Raw genomic sequence first — 22,070 nt, 5'->3', positions numbered from 1 at the left:
AATTCAAGAAATGCATTCCTCTGTAATGTACAGCGTGATGACTACAGTTAACAATACTGTAGTATATATTTGCAAGTTACTAAGAGAATAGATCTTAATTCTTTTCACAAGAAAAAACAAAGTAACTGAGTTGATGATGGATGATAGCTATACTTATTGTGGTAATTCTTTCACAATATATACATATATCAAATCACTATGTTGTACACCTAAAACTAATATAACCTTATATGTCAATTATATCTCAATTTAAAGAAAGTTAAAAATGGGGAAAAAAAAGAAATGTATTCCTGGTCTTTAGAAGTTACAACTTGTTGAATTTTGCTATATTCTGGGGTATGCATGCACATATGTGTACATGTATGTGTACACTGAAAGGGTAGAAAAATTTTCCCTTCCCTTCTAGATTCTTTGGTTGGTCTAATAAATAAATTGACATAAGATGGATTAACAGGAGAAAAAATAATTTTATACATTCAAGATCTGCATAAAAATAGTAGACTAAAGTCAGTCAGGCAGTTGAGGCTTATATACTGTCCTAAGGACAGAGATAAGGACCTGGACTTCAAAGGGGAGGAGGGTAATTCACAGGAAAATGGGAAGAACAGGTGTTTGGTAATCAGACGTTTGTCCTGTCATGCAGATAAGTCTTTTGAGATTAAAAAAGTTATCTCTGGTAATAGCTCATTCTGGTGCAGGCCCCGTATCTAAATTCTTTTAAGGCAGTTAAGGGATAGGTAAAAAGCTTTTCTCAAGTCTGCTGGGTCTTGATTCCCTTTAAGTCAAAATAATCCACATGGCAGTTTGGGGTGGAAACTAGAATGATTCAGGATCTAGTCTAGTTTACAGGTAGAAACCCAGACGTCAAAGATAACAGCACTAGAATCTGATATCCACAAAGCTGTATTACTGAAACATGATTTCTCTCTCTACAGTGACCCCCATTTCTAACAAAGATAACCACAGTAAGACTAAACTATTTTCATTCTAGTTGCACTAAACTTGGCCTGATTATTTACATAAGTTCGACAAGAATAGTAATGGACCATATAGATGCTTTTAAATCTCCTTTCCTGGAAATTTTCATAAGGAATCTCAGATTGACCTTTTGAAAGCCTCTTGAGGCTAGGAAGCTGAGTCAAGGACTTACCATCAGATTTCGCTTGCAATAGCTATGTACTGTTGACCCTTGAACAACATGGACTTGAACTGCGTGGGTCCACTTATACAGATTTTCAATAAACATATACTACAGTACTACACAATCCATGGCTGGTTGAATCTGTGGAGGCAGAACTGTGGGTACAGAGGGCTGACTATAAATATGCAGATTTTTGACTGTGTTTAGAGGGGGTTAGAGGGTGGAGGGGTGGGGTTGGCACCCCTAACCCCTGTGTTGTTGAAGGGTCAACTGTATTTGGGTTAATTTCTCTTTTAGAGGTCCCCAAAATAGCCTGAAGTCCTTGTACTTGCCAGGAAATAACCTTCCTTACTCACCTGGTAAGGTTACTGGGAACTCTGTAAGCTAGGTACCAGGCTGGTTTTCCAAGGAGGTCTATTGGCTCCATAAAATCAACCTTAGTTCCTTAAAACAGTCTAGTTTTTCTGTTCTATGCACATTCTCAAATAAGACATTCCAGTCAAAGCCTTGAGGATATAACCAGTGTTTCCAATTGTGTCCTGTTACGAGGAGAAAGGATTCTTATTGGACTTATGGAAATAACTGTATCCATGAAAATAAGAATTCTGAATTCTGGAGGGATCAGGTAGGAGAAAAACATGTTTCATCTTTGTTCACAAAGGTATATTTTACCAAATTACTGATAGCTTAAGAGAAAAGAACAAGGTTTCCTTAAATCTGGAAAAACAAAACATAGCAATGTTTCAAACAAAGTCATAAAAATTATAATGATCCTCAGTAGTTCATTCAGTCCCATGTAGTTAATTTTTATGGATCTTTTGTTAGTTTTATGAAGCCATCAGTTTCCCCATTAGAGTTCTGCAAATTCTTACCTAATTTAGTGGTATAAATTGAAAATTATCAGAAACCTGTTCTTGTTAGAGTCCTTTCCATGAGTCTCATTGAAGATGAAGCACTTTTGCAGGAACACTTTTACAATAACTATAAACGACAAGAGACTTAAAAATGTCCATGGTTAAAGATCTGATGAAACTTCATTATAATGCATTTGATAAGGAAATTTGGTTATTTCTATGACACAGTATTTTAAGACAACTGGAATTATGGTTGATAATATTACATATCAGATATTTAGGAATTTTATAGTTTCTATAAGACATATTAATAACATCCATATAATAACATATCCATATAAATATAACTTTTAGTATTATGTCAGTGTTTCCCATGTAATTTAATATATCAAGTAATCCTAATTTATATCTCTCTTTTTATAAGGGGAGAGAGAGAACAAATCTCATGAGACGTTCCCCTCTGGAAAATCCCAGAGTTAAAGGTCAAAAAGCCTTATTTAGAATTTGATTTTGGAGAGATTTGTCAAAAATATTTGGTTTTAAAACACCATACTATCATAGGTCACTGTTAAACAATATTATTCACTTAACCAAAGCAACAATTAAAGACTTTGCAGGCAAATACAGAAAGTTACATAGCTGTAAAACAAACAAACAACAAAAAGCGCCTTAGACAAGAGCATTTTCTTAAGCAGTCAGACATGAGGCATAGGAAGTTATTTTTCTTTGTTTTCTAGGCAGACTACTTAAAAGGTAAAGAAAAACCTTTCACAGTCTTATCAATAGCAGACCAGTAGGCCAAAAAAATTTTGTCCTGAAAGAGAAGTTTTAATATCAGTAATGTACTTATATAAAACTAAAACTTATTTTTTAGAACCCTTATAATAAATTCCTTCCGTTTTAGCCAGCTTGACAAAGTAAAAGTCTCTCTCCAATGTTCCATACCCATTTAGTTTGTCCTTTATTCTCTTTCCCATTCTGAAACAATCAGAATAGAGTTGCATACAGTTGTTTTCCTTATTATTTCTCAGTTTTAGTTATATAAATTAGAATTCTTAACACTTAAACCTTAATTTCTAGTGATTGCGAACTGTTACACCAGCATTCTGTAGACTAGCAAATTAATGCATACATTTCATAATTTCTAAAAGAATACACTTTAACAGTACAATTCTTCAGTGTAGAATAGGACACATTTATTTATACATCCAAGTATTTTTAGTTCCTTTGTAGTAAGAAGCCAAAAGTAAATAGATGTTCAATAATTAATGTTTCAGTGTTTTATTTAGAAATGATCAAGATATCCAAAGATATTTCATCACTTACCAAAACTCTAAGGGTATAAGTTACCAAAGGGATTCTGGAAACTATTTAAGTAGACATATCATAAAACTTAATTATTGTTGAGAAGTTCACTTAAGAACTAGTTAAGTTTTAAACAATTATATTTAGATTACTTATGAAAATTTCATGAGACATTAAAACAGCCACCATGGCAAATTTTGTAACAGATACATACTTAAACTAGCTTTTATTTACTGAAAATTATCCCAGATCACATAAACTTGAGAAGAATTTGGATTGGTTTGTATTATGTTTCTGAGAGTTTAGATATATTAAATTTGATGAGTGCTTTTTTCTTTAAGCCAATTAAATAGATCTTTTTACAAATTAATTTTGGCAATATTCATCCAGAGGTAGAAAAGTATCACATATACATAACATATCCATAGACGTAACAAACACACACAGACAAACAGACCCTGTAGCTTCCATCCCAAAATTTTAGCCATGGAAGTTTTTATACCAGTCTATTTTCTAAAAGCCTCTTCCCCTCAACTCCTTTTTTTTCCCCCAGTCTCAGGTGATTATAGGCAGTACCTTAGCTATCTCCTGGGTGTTTACATTTCAAAGACATGATAAGATTTACATCTTCAAGGGACAGAGGAAGAATGCAAGTTTTCTCATAGGAGTTTTTTTTTTTTTTTAAGTATAGTTGATGTACAGTGTTAAATTAGCCTTAGGTGTACAACATAGTGATTCAGTATTTATAGATTATACTCCATTTAAAATTACAAAGTAATGGCTGTATTTCCCTGTGCTGTACAATCTATCCTTGTTGCTTATTTTATACATAGTAGTTTGTACCTCTTAATCCCCAGCTCCTGCCTTGCTCCTCCCTCCTTCCCTCTATCAGACTGGTAACCACTAGTTTGTTCTCTATATCTGTGAGTCCATTACTGTTTTGTTTCATACATTCATTTGTTTTATTTTTTACATTCCAAAATAAGTGATAACAGAGTATTTGTCTTTTCTGACTTACTTCACTGAGCATAATATTCTCTAGGTCCATCTACGTTGTGGCAAATGGCAGTATTTCATTCTTCTTTAAGGACTGAGTAGCATTCCACTGTGTATACATACGACATCTTCTTAAGCCAGTTATTCGTTGATTGACACTTAATGTTGCTTCCATAACTCGGCAATTCTAAATAATGCTGCTTTGAACATTAGGATGCATGTATCTTTTTGAATTACTGTTTGTTTTCCTTGGATATATACCCAGGAGTGGAATTGCTGGATCTTAAGGTAGTTCTATAATTTCAGTTTTTTGAGGCACCTCCATTTTGTTTTGTTTTTTTTTAAACATCTTTATTGGAGTATAATTGCTTTACAATGGTGTATTAGTTTCTGCTGTATAACAAAGTGAATCAGCTATACATATACATATATCCCCATATCTCCTCCCTCTTGTGTCTCCCTCCCTATCTGACCCCTCTAGGTGGACATAAAGCACCGAGCTGATCTCCGTGTGCTATGTGGCTGCTTCCCACTAGCTAGCTATTTTACATTTGGTAGTGTATATATGTCCATGCCATTCTCTCACTTCGTCCCAGCGTACCCTTCCCCCTCCCTATGTCCTCCAGTTCATTCTCTACATCTGTGTCTTTATTCCTGTCCTGCCCCTAGGTTCTTCAGAACCTTTTTTTTTTTTTTGATTCCATATATATGTGTTAGCGTACACTATTTGTTTTTCTCTTTCTGACTTCACTCTGTATGACAGACTCTAGGTCCATCCACCTCACAACAAATAACTCAATTTTGTTTCTTTTCATGGCTGAGTAATATTCCATTGTATATATGTGCCACATCTTTATCCAGTCATCTGTTGATGGACATTTAGGTTGCTTCCATGTCCTGGCTATTGTAAATAGAGCTGCAGTGAACATTGTGGTACATGACTCTTTGAATTATGGTTTTCTCAGGGTATATGCCCAGTAGTGGGATTGCTGGGTTGCATACTGTTATCTATAGTGGTTGCACAAATGTTCATTTATACCAATACTGTAGGACAGTCCTCTTTTCTCCACATCCTTGCCATTATTTGTTATTTATAATCTTTTTGATGATAGCCATTCTGACAGGTGTGAGGTGATATCTCAATGTGGTTTTGATTTCCATTTCTCTGATAATTAGAGATGTTGATCATCTTGTGTCTGTTGGCCATCTGTATGTCTTCTTTGGAAAAATGTCTATTCAGATCCTCTGCCCATTTTTTACTCAGGTTGTTTTTTTGATATTGACTTGTATGAACACTTTATATATTTTGGATATCAATCCCTTATTGGTCATATCATTTGCAAATATTTTCTCCCAGTCAGTAGGTTATCTCTTTGTTTTGCTGATTGTTTCCTTTTCCTAGGAGTTTTAAGGTATATTTCTTTATTATCAGAAGTCTAGGGTAACTGCTATTTAAAATTTCCTATATCTTTTTAGAACAGTTCTCTTCTAACATCCTGATCTTTTACAGTATCTGCAAGCATTTTGAAATGAATAGGGGAGGTTTGGGGATTGGTAAAGTGAGATGAACTTTTGAATTGTTTCTAGAGCCACATTTCTGGTTTTGCAGACTCTAATTTGTAAAATAAGGACAGTCTGTTTTATTTCCTCAGAGAACTGGGTTGCAGCCTGAATGCAATCAAGGGGCTGACCCACCTATCCAACTACGTGAGGATTTTTAATTATGATGGAAATCAAAAGATTACTATAAGAGCCTACAACATGCTGCCTACAAGAAACCTACTTTAGGGCAAAGGACACACATGAATTGAAAGTAAGGGGATGGAGGATTAGCTTAAGACAATGAAGTAGAAGGATGTGAGCTCACCCTCTTCCTACGAAAACACCAAAAGTCACAACCAACTGGTGAATGACATTGACAAAAAAACGCTGGAACTTACTGAAAAAGATACCCTACATCCAGAGACAAAGAAACCACAGTGAGACAGTGGGAAGGGTGCAACCGCAATAAAATCAAATCCCATACCTGATGAGTGGGTGACCCACAAACTGGAAAACAGTTATCCCACAGGAGTGAATGTTTTGAGCCCCATGTCAGGCTTCCTAGCATGGGGGTCTGGCAACAGGAGGAGGAGTCCCCAGAGAATCTGGGTTTGAAGGCCAGCAGGGTTTGATCATAGGATTACCACAGGACTAGGGGAAACAAACTCCACTCTTGGAGGGCACACACAATCTTGTGTGTACCAGGACTCAGGGAAAAAAGTAGTGACCTACTGTTTTTAGTGACTGGGCCAGACCTACCTGCTAGTATTGGAGGATCTCCTGCAGAGTTGGGGGGGCAGCTGTGGCTCACTGAGGGAACAAAGACACTGGCAGCAGCAGTTCTGGGAAGTACTCATTGGTCTGAGCCCTCCCAGAGGCCACTGTTAGCCCCACCATACAGCCTGTAGGCTCCACTGCTGGGATGCCTCAGGCCAACCAACAGGGTGGGAACAGCCCCACCCATCAGTAGACAAGGGGCTTATTAAAGTCTCCCTAAGCACAGCCCTACCCAACAGAGGGACAAAACCCAGTCCCACTCACCAAGGGGCAGGAACCAGCCCCTCCCATCAGGAAGCCTGCACAAACCTCTTAGACAGCCTCAACCACCAGAGGGCAGACAGCAGAAGAACTAAAATCCTGCAGCCTGTGGAACAGAAACCACAGTCACAGGGAGTTAGTCAAAATCAGATGGAAGAGGAATATGTCCCAGATGAAGGAACAAGATGAAATCCCAGAAGAACAAAGTGAAGTGAAGATAGCCAACCTACCGGAAAAGGAATTCAGAATAATAACGGTGAAGATGATCCAAGATCTCGGAAAAAGAATGGAGGCAAGGATCAAGAAGGTACAAGAAATGTTTAACAAAGACCTAGAAGAACAAACAAAGATGAACAATATAATAACTGAAATGAAAAATATACTAGATGGAATCAATAGCAGAATAAATGAGACAGAAGAATGGATAAGTTACCTGGAAGACAGAACGGTGGAAATCACTGCCACAGAGCAGAATAAAGAATGAAAAGAAATTAAGACAGCCAAAGAGACCTCTGGGAAAACATTAAAGGCACCAACATTAGCATTATAGGGGTCCCAGAAGGAGAAGAGAGAAAGGACCTGAGAAAATATTTGAAGAGACAATAGCTGAAAAATTCCCTAACATGGGAAAGATAACAGTTATCCAAGTCCAGGAAGCGGAGAGAGTCCCAGGCAGTATAAACCTGAGGAGGAACATGCCAAGACACATAGTAATCAAATTGACAAAAATTAAAGAAAAAAAAAACTATTAAAAGCAACAAGGGAAAAATGACAAATAGCATACAAGGGAGCTCCCGTAAGGTTATCAGCTGATTTCTCAGCAGAAACTGCAGGCCAGAAGGGAGTGACACGATATATTTAAAGTGAAGAAAGGGAAGAACCTGCAACCAAGAACATTCTACCAAGCAAGGCTCTCATTCAGATTTGACAGAGAAACTTCTCTAGGCGGGAAAGAGACCAGAAACGTAAAACAGCCTTGTACATATATATATTGCTATATCAAAACCTCGTGGGAACAGCAAACCCCAAAACTACAATAGATACACACACGAAAAAGAAAGCAACCCAAACACAACACTAAAGATGGTTATCAAACCACAAGAGAACAAAAGAGGAAGGGAAGAAAAAAGACATAGAAAACCAAAACAAGACAATGGCAATAGGAACATACATATCTTTAATTGTCTTAAATGTAAATGGATTAAATGCTTGAACCAAAAGACGTAGACTGACTGAATGGATACAAAACCAAAACCCATATATATGCTGTCTACAAGAGACCCACTTCAGCCCTAGGGACACATACAAACTGAAAGTGAGGGAATGGAAAAAGGTATTCCATACAAATGGAAATCAAAAGAAAGCTGGAGCAGCAATACTAATATCAAACAAAATAAACTATGAAATAAAGACTGTTACAAGAGACAAAGAAGGACATAATGATCAAGGGGTCAATCCAAAAAGATATAACAATTGTAAATATATATGCACCCAGTGTAGGAGCACCTCAATATATAAGGCAAATACTAAAAGCCATAAAGAGAGAAATTAACAGTAACACAGTAATAGTGGGGAACTTTAACAACCCACTTTCATCAATGGACAGATCATCCAGACACAAAATCAATAAGGAAACACAGGCCTTAAATGACACATGAGACCAGATGGACTTAATTGATACTTATAGACCATTCCATTCAGTAGTAGCAGAATACACATTTTTCTCATGTGCACGTGGAACATTCTCCAGGAGTGACCACATGCTGGGCCACAAAGTGAACCTCTGTAAATTTAAGAAAGTTGAAATCATATCAACCATCTTTTTAGACCACAATACTATGAGATTAGAAGTCAATTACAAGAAAATGTAATGTAAAATGTAAAAAACAAACATGTGGAGGCTAAACAATATGCTATGAACAACCAATGGATTGCTGAAGAAATCAAAGAGGAAATCAAAAAATACCTACAGACAAAAGCACAATGACCCGAAATCTATGGGATGCAGCAAAGGCAGTTCTAAGATGGAAGTTTATAGCAATACAGTCTTACCTCAGGAAACAAAAAAATCACAAACAACCTAACCTTACACCTAAAGCAACTAGAGAAAGAAGAATAAACAAAACCTGAAGTTAGTAGAAGGAAAGAAATCATAAAAGATCAGAGCAGAAATAAATGAAATAGAAAGAAAACAATAGCAAAGATCAATGAAACTAACAGCTGGTTCTTTGAAAAGATAAACAAAATTGATAAACCTTTAGCCAGACTCATCAAGAAAAAAAGAAGAGGACTCAAATCAATAAAATTAGAAATGAAAAAGGAGAAGTTACAATGGACACAGAAATACAAAGGATCATGAGAGACTACTACAAGGAACTGTATGCCAATAAAATGGACAAACTGGAAGAAATGGACAAATTCTTAGAAAGGTACAATCTCCCAAGACTGAAACAGGAAGAAATGGAAAATATAAACAGACCAATCACAAGTCATGAAATTGAAACTGTGATTAAAAAACTCCAAACAAGCGAAAGTCCAGGACCAGATGGCTTCACAGGCGAGTTCTATCAATCATTTAGAGAGAAGTTAACACCTATCCTTCTGAAACTGTTCCAGAAGATTGCAAAGGAAGGAAAACTCTCAAACTCATTCTGTGAGGCCACCATCACCCTGATACCAAAGCCATACAGAGACCACAAAAAAAATTACAGACCAGTATCGCTGATGAACACAGACACAAAAATCCTCAACAAAATATTAGCAAGAAATCCAACAATACGTTAAAAGGACACACCATGAGCAAATGGGATTTATCCCAGGGGTGCAAGGATTTTTCAATATCCGCAAATCAATCACTGTAATACACCACATTAACAAATTGAAAGGTAAAAACCATGTGATCATCTCAGTAGATGCAGAAAAAGCTTTTGACAAAATTCAACACCCATTTATGATAAAAACTCTACAGAAAGTGGGCACAGAGGGAACATACCTCAACATACTGAAGGCCATATATGACAAACCCACAGCAAAACATCATACTCAACAGTGAAAAGCTGAAAGCATTTCCTCTAAGATCAGGAAAAAGACAAGGATGTCCACTCTCACTGCTTCTATTCAACATAGTTTTGGAAGTCCTATATACAGCAACCAGAAAAGAAAAATAAAAGGAATCCAAATTGGAAAAGAACAAGTAAAAATGTCACTGTTTGTTGATGACATGATACTATACATAGAAAACCCTAAAGGCACTACCAGAAAACTACTAGAGCCCATCAGTGAATTTGGTAAATTTGCAGGTTACAAAATTAATACACAGAAATCTGTTGCATTTCCTTTTTTTTAATTTTAAATAGAAGGGTGACTACAATTGTTTTTTTATATATATTTATTTATTTGGCTGTGTCAGGTCTTAGTTGTGGCACATGGCATCTTTCGTTGCAGTGTGTAGTCTTCCCTCTAGTTGTGGTGCGTGGGCTGTTATGGTGCACAGGCTCTGTAGTTGGGGCATATGAGCTCTCAAGTTGTGGCACATGGGTTAGTTGCCCTGTGGCATGTGGGATCTTAGTTCCCCAACCAGGAATCGAAATAGTGTCCCCTGCATTGTAAGACAGATTCTTTTATTTTTTTTGTATGTATGTATTTATTTACGGCTGTGTTGGGTCTCTGTTGCTGTGTGCTGGCTTTCTCTAATTGCGGCGAGCAGGGGCTACTCTTTGTTGTGGTGTGCGGGCTTCTTATTGCAGTGCCTTCTCTTGTTGCGGAGCACAGGCTCTACGTGCATGGGCTTCAGTAATTGTGGCATGCGGGCTCAGTAGTTGTGGCTTGCGGGCTGTAGCACACAGGCTCAGTAGCTGTGGTTCATGGGCTTCATTGCTCCGCGGCATGTGGGATTTCCTGAACCAAGGATTGAACCTGTGTCCCCTGCATTGTCAGGCAGATTCTTAACCACTGCGCCACCAGGGAAGTCCCTATATTGCATTTCTATACTCTTTTGAATTTCTGATCTTCTGTTGTTAAACAATCCCATTTACCATCGCATCAAAAAGAATAAAATACCTAGAAATAAAACTACCTAAGGAGACAAAAGACCTTTACTCTGAAAACTATAAGACACTGATGAAAGAAGTCAAAGATGAAACAAACAGATGGGAAGATATACCATGTTCTTGGATTGGAAGAATCAATATTGTCAAAATGACCGTTCTACCCAAGGCAATCTACAGATTCAGTGCAATCCCTATCAAACTACCAATACCTTTTTTCTCAGAACTAGAACAAAAAGTCTTAAAATTTGTACGGAGGTACAAAAGACCCCGAATAACCAAAGCAATCTTAAGAAAAATGAAGCTGGAAGAATCAGGCTCCCTGACTTCAGACTCTGCTACAAAGCTACAATCATCAAAACATTTTGGTACTGGCACTAAAACAGACATATAGATCAACAGAACAGGATAGAAAACCCAGAAATAAACCCATGCACCTATGGTCAATTAATCTACTATAAAGGGGGCAAGACTATATGGTGGAGGAAAGACAGTCTCTTCAATAAATGCTGCTGGGAAAACTGGACAGCTACATGTAAAAGAATGAAATTAGAGCACTCCCTAACACCATACACAAAAGTAAACTCAAAATGGATTAAAGACCTAAATGTAAGACCAGACACTATAAATCTCTTAGAGGAAAACATAGGCAGAAAACGCTCTGACATAAATCACTGCAATATCTTTTTCAGTCTGTCTCCCAGAGTAATGGAAATAAAAACAAAAATAAACAAGTGGGACCTAATTAAACTCAAAAGCTTTTGCAAAGCAAACCATAAGCAAAATGAAAAGACAACCCACAGAATGGGACCAACAAGGGATTAGTCTCCAAAATTTACTAACAGCTCATATGGCTTAATATCATCAAAACAAACAACAATCAAAAAATGGGCAGAAGACCTAAATAGACATTTCTCCAGTGAAGACAAAGAGATGGCCAAGAGGCACATGAAAAGATGTTCAACATCGCTAATTATTACAGAAATGCAAATCAAAACTACAATGAGGTATCACCTAACACCAGTCAAAATGGCTATCATCAGCAAATCTACAAACAAATGCTGGAGAGCGTGTGGAGAAAAGGGAACTCTCTTACACTGTTGGTGGGAATGTAAATTGATACAGCCACTACAGAGAACAGTATGGAGGTTCCTTAAGAAACTATAAATAGAACTACCACATGACCCAGCAATCCCACTACTGGGCATATATCTGGAGAAAACATGGTCTGAAAGAGCACCTGCACCCCAATGTCCATTGCAGCACTATTTACAATAGCCAAGACATGGAAACAACCTAAATGTCCATCGACAGATGAATGGATAAAGAAGTGTTACATATATACAATGCAATATTACTCAGGCATAAAAAATGAAATAATGGCATTTGCAACAACATGGATGGACCTAGAGATTGTCATACTGAGTGAAGTAAGACAGAAAGACAAATATTATATTGCTTTTATGTGGAATGTAAGAAAAATGATACAAATGAAAGTAAGGGGATGGAAAAAGTTATTTCATGCAAACAAATGACAAGGAAACGGTTCGCAATACTCACATCAGACAAAATGGACTTTAAAACAAGGCTATAAAGAAAGATAAGGAAGGACACTAATGATAAAAAGATCAATACAAGGAGAGGATATTACACTTGTCAACCTATATCCATCTAATATAGGAGCACCCAAATACATAAAACAAACACTAACAGATATAAAGGGAGAAACTGACAGGAACAGAGTAATAGTAGGAGGCTTTAGTACCCCACTCATGTCAGTGGACAGATCTTCGAGACAAAATATCAATAAAGGAACAGAGACCCTAAATGATATAATAGAACATTTAGACTTAGTTGATATCTTCAGGATATAACAAAAAAAAAAACCCAAAATACACATTCTTTTCAAATGCACACAGAATATTCTCTAGGGATGACCACATACTGGGGCACAAAACAAGTCTCTACAAATTTAAGAATATAGAAATTACTTCAAGCGTCTTTTCTGATCATAATGGCATGAAACTATAAGTCTACCACAGAAAAAGAAACAAGAAAAAAAATTACATGCAGAATAAACAATATGCTACTAAAAACCAATGGGTCAACAATGAAATCAAAGAAGAAATTAAATACTTTGAGGCAAATGACAAGAAAACACAACCATACAAAACCAGTGGGATGCAGCAAAAGCAGTTCTTAGAGGGAAGTTCTTAGCGATACAGGCTTCTTTAAGAAACGAGAGGGGGCAGCTTCAAGATGGCTAAAGAGTAAGATGCGGAGATCACCTACCTCCCCACAGATACATCAGAAATACATCTGCATGTGGAACTGCTCCTATAGAACACCTACTGAACGCTGGCAGAAGACCTCAGACCTCCCAAAAGGCAAGAAACAAGAAAAATCTCACATAAACAACTTAACCCACCACCTAAAGGAATTAGAAAAAGAACAAACAAAACCTAAAGTCATCAGAAGGAAGGAGATAGTAAAGATAAGAGGGGAAATAAATAAGATGGAGATTTTAAAAAACAATAGAAAAAAATCAATAAGACCAAGAGCTGGTTCTTTGAAAGCGTAAACAAAATTGACAAACCTCTGTCCAGGCTTACCAAGAAGAAAAGAGAGAAGACCCAAATAAACAAAATAAGAAATGAAAGAGAAGAAATCACAGCTGATACCACAGAAATACAAAAAAAAATAAGAGAACACTATGAACAATTATAAGCCAACAAACATGACAACCTAGAAGAAATGGACAAATTTTTAGAAACATACAGCACACCAAAACTGAATCAAGAAGAAACAGATAATTTGAGCAGACCAGTCACTAGAAATGAAATAGAATATGTAATAAAAAAAACCCTCCCTACAAACAAGAGTCCAGGATCAGATGGCTTCACTGGGGAATTGTACCAAACATGCAAAGAACTTATACCGATCTTTCTCAAAGTCTTCCAAAAGATGTAAGAGAAACGAACACTCCTAAAGACATTCTATGAAACCACCATCACCCTGATACCAAAACCAGACAAAGACATAACCAAAAAAGAAAATTACAGGCCAATATGTTTGATGAATATAGACACAAAAATTCTCAACAAAACATTAGCAAACCGAATCCAACAACACATAAAAAAGGTCATACACCACAACCAATTTGGATTCATCCCAGAGTCACAAGGATGGTTCAGCATACGCAAATCAATCATTGTGATATACCACATCAACAAAAGAAAGGACAGAAACTACATGATTATCTCAATAGATGAAGAAAAAATCTGATAACATTTGATAAAATTCAATGTCCATTCATGATAAAAACCCATAAGAAAGTGGGTATAGAGGGAACATATCTCATCATAATAAAAGCTACTTATGACAAACCCAAAGCCAATATAATACTCAACAGTGAAAAGGTGAAAGCCTTCCTGCTGAAATCTGGAACGTCTTAAGGCCCACTCTCACTTCTCTTCAACATAGTACTGTAAGTCCTGGCCACAGCAATCAAACAAGAAAAATAAAAGGTATTCAAATTGGTCGGGAAGCTGTAAAATTATATACAGATTACATGATACTATATACAGAAAACGCTAAAGACTCCAGACAAAAACTACTAGGACTGATAAACAAATTCAGCGAAGTAGCGGGATACAAGATTAACATACAGAAATTGGTTGCATTTCTTTACACTAACAATGAAATATCAGAAAGGGGATGTAAATAAACAATCCCTTTTAAAATCACATCAAAAAGTAAAATAAAATACTTAGGAATAAACCTGACGAAGTAGATGAAAGACATATACTGAGAACTATAAAACATTAATAAAGGAAATTAAAGAGGATTCAAAGAAATGGAAAGATATCCCAGTCTCTTGGATTGGAAAAATTAATATTGTTAAAATGGCAACACTACCCAAAGCAATCTACAGATTTAATGTGATCCCTATCAAATTACCCATGACATTTGTCACGGAACTAGAACAGATAATCCTGAAATTTATATGGAACCATTAAATTGCCAAATCAATCCTGAGGAAAAAGAACAAGGCAGGATGCATAACCCTCCCAAACTCCAGACAATACTACAAAGCTACAGTAATCAAAACAGTGTGGTACTGCCACAAAAACAGACATATGGATCAATGGAACAGAATAGAAAGCTCAGAAAAAACCCACACACCTATGGTCAATTAATCGACAAAGGAGGCAAGACTATAAAACAGAAAAAAACACAGTGTCTTCAGCAAATGGTGCTGGGAAAGTTGGACAGCTGCATGTAAATCAATCAAGTTAGAACACTCCCTCACACCATGCACAAAAATAAACTCGAAATGGCTTAAAGACTTAAACATCAGACATGACACCATAAAACTCCTAGAAGAGAGCACAGGAAAACATTCTCTGATATAAAATATTACTACATAAATTGTAGCAATATTTTCTTAGGTCTCCCAAGGCAATAGAAATAAAAACAAAAATAAACAAATGGGACCTAATCAAAATTACAAGCTTTTGCACAGCAAAGGAAATCATAAACAAAACAAAAACACAACCTATGGAATGGGAGAAAATATTTGCAAATGATGTGACAGACAAGGGGTTAGTATCTAAAATATACAAATAGCTCATAGAACTCAATAACAAAAAAAACAACCCAATCGAAAAATGGGCAGACCTAAATAGACATTACTGCAAAGAAGACATACAGATGGCCAATAGGCACATGAAAAGATGCTCAATGTCACTAATTACAAAACTACAAAGAGGTACCACCTCACAGCAGTCAGAATGGCCATCATTAAAAAGTCTACAAATAGCAAATGCTGGAGAGGGTGTGGAGAAAAGGGAACCCTTTTACACTGTTGCTGGGAATTTAAATTGGTGCAGCCACTATGGAAAACAATATGGAGGTTCTTCAGAAAACTAAATATAGAGTTGCCACCTCCAGCAATCCCACTCCTGGGCGTATACCTGGACAAAACTATAATTTGAAAAGCTACATGCACCCCTATGTTCACAGTAGCACTATTTACAATAGCCAAGATATGGAAACAACCTAAATGTTCATTGACAGATGAATGGATAAAGAAGTTGTGGTATATAAATACAATGGAATATATTACTTAGCCATAAAAAAGAATGAAATAATGCCATTTGCAGCAACATGGATGGACCTAGAAATTAGCAACTAAGCGAAGTCAGAAAGAGAAAGACAAATACCATATGATAGCACTTATATGTGGCATCTAAAATACGATACAAGTCAGGCTTCCCTGGTGGCACAGTGGTTGAGAGTCTGCCTGCCGATGCAGGGGACACGGGTTCGTGCCCCGGTCCGGGAGGATCCCACATGCCGCAGAGAGGCTGGGCCCGTGAGCCATGGCCGCTAAGCCTGCGCGTCCGGAGCCTGTGCTCCACAACGGGAGAGGCCACAACAGTGAGAGGCCCACGTACCGCAAAAATAAATAAAATAAAATAAAATACGATACAAATCAAAATAAACATATCTACAAAACAGAAACAGACTCACAGATAATAGAGAACAGAACTGTCATTGCCAAGAGGAAGGCGGGGTAAAGGAGAGAAGGGATGGGAGTTTGCGATTAGCAGAGGCAAACTATTTTATATAGGATGGATAAACAAGGTCCTACTGTATAGCACAGGGAACTATATTCAATATTCTGTGACAAACAGTAATAGAAAAGAATATGAAAACTAATATATATATGTATAACTGAGTCATTTTGCTGTACAGAAGAAATTAATACAACATTGTAAATCCACTATACTTCAATAAACTTTTTTAAAGAAAAGATTCCTATGTTCTGAAGCTTCAGGGTTTAATGCAGTATGCCTTTAAAATTTTTGGATAAAGCATTCGGAGGACTTCAGATGCTTTCCTTTTTTCTGCATGTATAATTCAACCTTAGATCAATTCCCCTTAGGGGGAAAAGCCTCTACTATTGCTTCTCTCAGCCCCTGAACATTGCCTTTGAGCTAGCTGATCCACTTCCTGATTATTTGTAGAAGAACCTGAAAGAAATTCTGGTCATCTGTTTACCCTGTGAGGGGGGTTTTCCCCGGGTACCATCTGGCTTGTCTGATGGCTGCACTGTAATCACAGGTGGGCAGAATACCCCTTAGCAGCCAGTCAGGGTCCCTGTGAGTGAGGTTATAGATAGCCACTAATCTTTCTAACTCCTTTAAATTCGGTAGGACGTTCTGAAAGTGCAGGTAAAAAGGTCTTTATGATTTATTGGATCTGCTCCTATCCATGGGACATGAATTCTTTGCAGTGGCAGTCCAGGCTACATACACAAAGGATGCTGCATGGCAAGGCCCGAAGGTGGCAGAGCCTGATTACAGGGCCCTGGAAAGTCAGGGGAGTTGTAAAGGACAGCAGTGCTAGCCTTACCACCCATCCCGGGTGATTCTCCTAAATTCACTTCCTGGCTTTTAGCATCTACACAAGTAAGCTGTATACCCCTTGCCTGGAAGTCAGGCCAGTGCTCTCTGTAAATCTTGTAAGGAAAGGGAAGTTAAAACAGGTAGACAGGGCCAGATTTTGAGAAGGGGGATTTACATGGAATGTGGACTTTAATTTTTCTTTTGAGTCTAATTTCTGTTCTTCCTGTTAAGGGAGTCCCCAAGGCTGGCTGTTGTACTCCTTTGTGTCCTCTTTATAATTTTGTCTTTCCATCGGTTGATGGAAAGACAGTTGTTGCTGGAAATGCAGTTGTTTAGCATGAGAGCTCACTCACTTTCTTTCTCAAAAACAGAAGTTTTTCCAATTCAAAGGATCCATTCTCTGGCCACTGACAAATATGGTCTTATATTAATCTTAACGGTGACTCAAACCCATAAGCCTCTTTATGGCTTAACCATGAACACAAGAAGTGTCCCAAAAGAGTGCAAAAGATGTAGCTTTCACAAGATCCACAAAGTTTACTCCCAGAATTAGCCAAAGAAAGCAAAAACCTTCATTGTCACAGGTAGTAAGAATGGTATAGTGAAAACGGAATTCCCACCAGAATGCATGATTCCTCTAGTCGCAGACCTGCTCATCTCTGACACTGGGCAGGCGTTACTGGAATGGGACTTTTCCAGCACTAACAAGACAATGAAGGTTGAGACAACAAAGTCCCCTTATGGGCTGGGACACCTTAAGACAAACTTCCGAAGAACTGGCACAGTTGGACAAAAAGAATGCTGCTTGTTGCACTATTTACAATAGCCAGGACATGGAAGCAACCTAAGTGTCCATCGACAGATGAATGGATAAAGAAGATGTGGCACATATATACAATGGAATATTACTCAGCCATAAAAAGAAATGAAATTGAGTTATTTGTAGTGAGGTGGATGGACCTGGAGACTGTCATACCGAGTGAAGTAAGTCAGAAAGAGAAAAATACCGTATGCCAGTGCATATATATGGAATCTAAAAAAGAAAAAATGTACTGATGAACCTAGTGGTAGGGCAGGAATAAAGACGTAGACATAGAGAATGGACTTGAGGACATGGGGTGGGGAGGGGGAAGCTGGGACGAAGTGAGAGAGCAGCATGGACATATATACACTTTCGAATGTAAAATAGCTAGTGGGAAGCAGCTGCATATCACAGGGAGATCAGCTGGGTGCTTTGTGAACACCTAGAGGGGTGGGATAGGGAGGGTGGGAGGGAGACGCAAGAGGGAGGATATATGGGGACATATGTATGCATATGGCTGATTCACTTTGTTATACAATAGAAAAACTAACAGTATTGTGAAGCAATTATACTCCAATAAAGATCTATATATAAAAAAAAAATCATGCTGCTTGTCACTTCATGTCTCAGATCCTGAGTCTGTTTGGCTGCCCACCAGTTACAAGCTGATACTTGCATCTTCTGGCTGGCTTCTCTCTGGTTAAGTCAGAGAGAATATTTTCACTGGTCATGAAGCCAAGCTCTCAAGACAGAACAAGGCGAGGGGAAACCTCACCCATTTTTTAAATATAAGGGACCCACAGCAAAGTTTGTCTAAACAGATGCAGGTCCATTAGAACTGTGAAGTCATCAGTCTGTGAGGCTAGCCGGAACAACAGGCTCAGAGGACCTATGCCTGCATTTCTGCACTATGGCTTTCCTCCTTATGAAAAGTGACACAAAAACTAGAGACAAAAGAAAACAATAGGGCTTCCCTGGTGGCGCAGTGGTTGAGAGTCCGCCTGCTGATGCAGGGGACACGGGTTCGTGCCCCGGTCCGGGAAGATCCCACATGCCGCCGAGTGGCTGGGCCCGTGAGCCATGGCCGCTGAGCCTGCGCGTCCGGAGCCTGTGCTCCGCAACGGGAGAGGCTACGATGGTGAGAAGCCCAGGTACCGCAAAAAAAAAAAAAAGAAGAAGAAAATAACCATGGAGGAATTGGATCAATAGAAAACAAAAGTACTCAGAACAGATCTTTTCCAGAGTCACTGTTCCTAAGGAACTAGTTTACACAAGTATTTTTCTCCTGCTAAATTTAGAAATGGACTGTCACCACTTCCAGGAGATTGACGTGGTAAGGATTCTTACCATCTGCTGGCTCTTGTCAGAGGTCCTCAGATCTCCCAACTGCAGCCCCAGAGCAAGTGGTGTCCAGCCAGTGGAGCCCCCCATGCATACCAAATTGTAGGGATAGAAAAATTTTCCCTTCCTCCCTTCTAGGTTCTTTGGCTGATCTAATAATTAATTGACATAAGATGTTACCAGGTGAAAAACTAATTTCGTACATACAGGAACCCCATAAGAATGAAACTCAAAGGCAGTCTCCAGTTGAGGCTTATATACTGTCCTGAGCTAAGGAAAGGGATAGGGGCCTGGGGCTTCAGAGGGGAAGAAGGCAATTTACAGCAGATGAGAAGAGCAGATGTTTGCCACGCAGATTAAAAAAAAAAGTTCTCTCTGGTAATAGCTCTCTTTCTGGTGCAGGCCCCCTATCTAAATTCTTTTAGCCAGTTAAAGGAGAGGTAAAAAGCTTTTCCTGAGTCTGCTTGAAAGGTCTTGATTCCTTTCAGCTCAAAATAATCCACATGCCAAAGTGGTTCATTTTGAGGGTGGCATATTCTCTCCCCCCTTCAACATAATATGTACTCATTGCAGAAAAATCAGAAAACAGAGAAGGGGAAAAAAACCAGAAATTTCTCTTAACCCCACTACCTCCCAAAGCATACTTATTTGTATGCTTGTATGTTTTCTCTTACTAAAATAAGACATTCTGCACATATTGCTGTAGAGTAGCCCCCCTTTCATCGATACATACATCTTTAATATTCTTCCACATTTTAAATACGTTACTACTTTTTTATTATTATTTTTTTTGCATGTATGCGGGCCTCTCACTGTTGTGGTCTCTCCCATTGTGGAGCACAGGCTCCAGACACACAGGCTCAGCGGCCATGGCTCATTGGCCCAGCCTCTGCGGCATGTGGGATCCTCCCGGACCGGGGCACGAACCTCTGTCCCCTGCATCGGCAGGCGGAGTCTCAACCACTGCGCCACTGGGGAAGCCCCATACTACTTTGTTTTTACTGTCATTTTATAATATAGATATACCATAACATCCAATTTTTGGACATTTAAGTTGAATCCACGTTTTCACTATAGGCAATGTGATAATGAACATTCTTATACCTAAATGTTTGCACATATCCTTACTTATTTCACTGAGATAGAGGTAGAATTGTTGCATCACAGTGTACTCACATTTTTTAATGCTTTTGAAATCTATTGCCAAATAGGCTTACATAAATACCATACAATGTATTTTGCAACAGCAATATAATTATAGTACCAGCTTCACCTCACCCTAATGTTAAATATTGTAGTATTTCTCTAAACTTGGCCAATTTGATTGGACAAAAATTATATCTTGGGCTTCCCTGGTGGCGCAGTGGTTGAGAGTCTGCCTGCCGATGCAGGGGACATGGGTTCGTGCCCCGGTCCGGGAGGATCCCACATGCCGCGGAGCGGCTGGGCCCGTGAGCCATGGCCGCTGAGCCTGCGCGTCCGGAGCCTGTGCTCCGCAACGGGAGAGGCCACAACAGTGAGAGAGGTCCGTGTACTACAAAAAAAAAAAAAAAAAAGTTATATCTTAAAATTTTAAATTTCTTCAGTTAAAATACAGAAGTTATGTTTTATATATTAATCATTGCCATTGGGTTTTTTTTTTTTTTCGGTACGCGGGCCTCTCACTGCTGTGGCCTATACCGCAATGGAGCACAGGCCCCGGACGCGCAGGCTCAGCGGCCATGGCTCACAGGCCCAGCCGCTCCGCGGCATGTGGGATCCTCCCAGACCGGGGCACGAACCGTGTCCCCTGCATCGGCAGGCCGACTCTCAACCACTGCGCCACCAGGGAAGCCCCTGCCATTTGTATTTTATCTTTTCTAACTTGTCTGTTCATCCCCTTTGTTCTCTTTTTCTATTAGAGTGTTCAACTTTAAAAAATTTACGTGTAAGAACTTCCTTTAATTTCTTGCAAATATTTTTTTTCCAGCTATTTCTCTTTTGTTTCTTAAAAAATTGTGTTTGGAAACAAACCATTGTTTTTTGTTTTATAAGTTTAGCATTTACACGTGTTAAATGTTATTTATTTATTTATTTTTTTTAAAGGTATGAAAGCTTTCAAAATCCAAAGAAGAGAAAAAGTCAAAGTGGAACAGTGTTTCGACCTGGACAGAAAGTAACTCTGGCATAAAATATACTTCTGATTTTTTTGTGTGTTTATGTGTGGTGGTTTGTCCCTGTGTTGTAACAGTGAAAATGGTGTCTGTACATTTCTTTTTAATTTAACTTAATTTGTTAATCTATAAAATCAAAGATTGGTAAACCTGTGTTTATGTAATGATCAGGGTTACTTGACATTAATAGTTTAGAATAAATTGAGATACTTATAAGAGATTCTGTATTTTATTACCTATATATTTAAATCCTTAATGAAGTAATATTGGCCACATGGAATAACTGATTTTTTCTCCTTTGAAGAAAAAAAGAGAATGTAATTAAATACATTTCTTAGAATTCAGTGACAGTTGCATATTCAGCATCTTTCTTGCATTTGACAAGCTTTATGCTTAGCACCTTCTTGACTGTTTTGGAAATGAAATATCCAATTATCTA

At 38.1% G+C, this 22,070-nt stretch overlaps 1 protein-coding gene across 1 annotated transcript in view; it reads left to right on the top strand.

Annotated features, from left to right (window-relative positions):
- Window positions 1-22,070, top strand: part of PEX1 (peroxisomal biogenesis factor 1) — a 73,838-nt gene extending 51,768 nt beyond the window's left edge. Inside the window, exon 24 of the mRNA XM_027102446.1 lies at window positions 21,564-22,070. Coding sequence (XP_026958247.1) covers window positions 21,564-21,648 — 85 coding nt within the window. The 3' untranslated portion in view covers window positions 21,649-22,070. The remainder of the gene's footprint in view (window positions 1-21,563) is intronic.

The sequence above is a fragment of the Aethalodelphis obliquidens genome, unplaced genomic scaffold, assembly GCF_003676395.1.
Source record: "Aethalodelphis obliquidens isolate GAN/ISIS:26980383/991018 unplaced genomic scaffold, ASM367639v1 scaffold5, whole genome shotgun sequence".
NCBI classification, from domain to species: Eukaryota; Metazoa; Chordata; class Mammalia; order Artiodactyla; family Delphinidae; genus Aethalodelphis; species Aethalodelphis obliquidens.
This window is presented reverse-complemented; position numbering and strand designations above follow the sequence as displayed.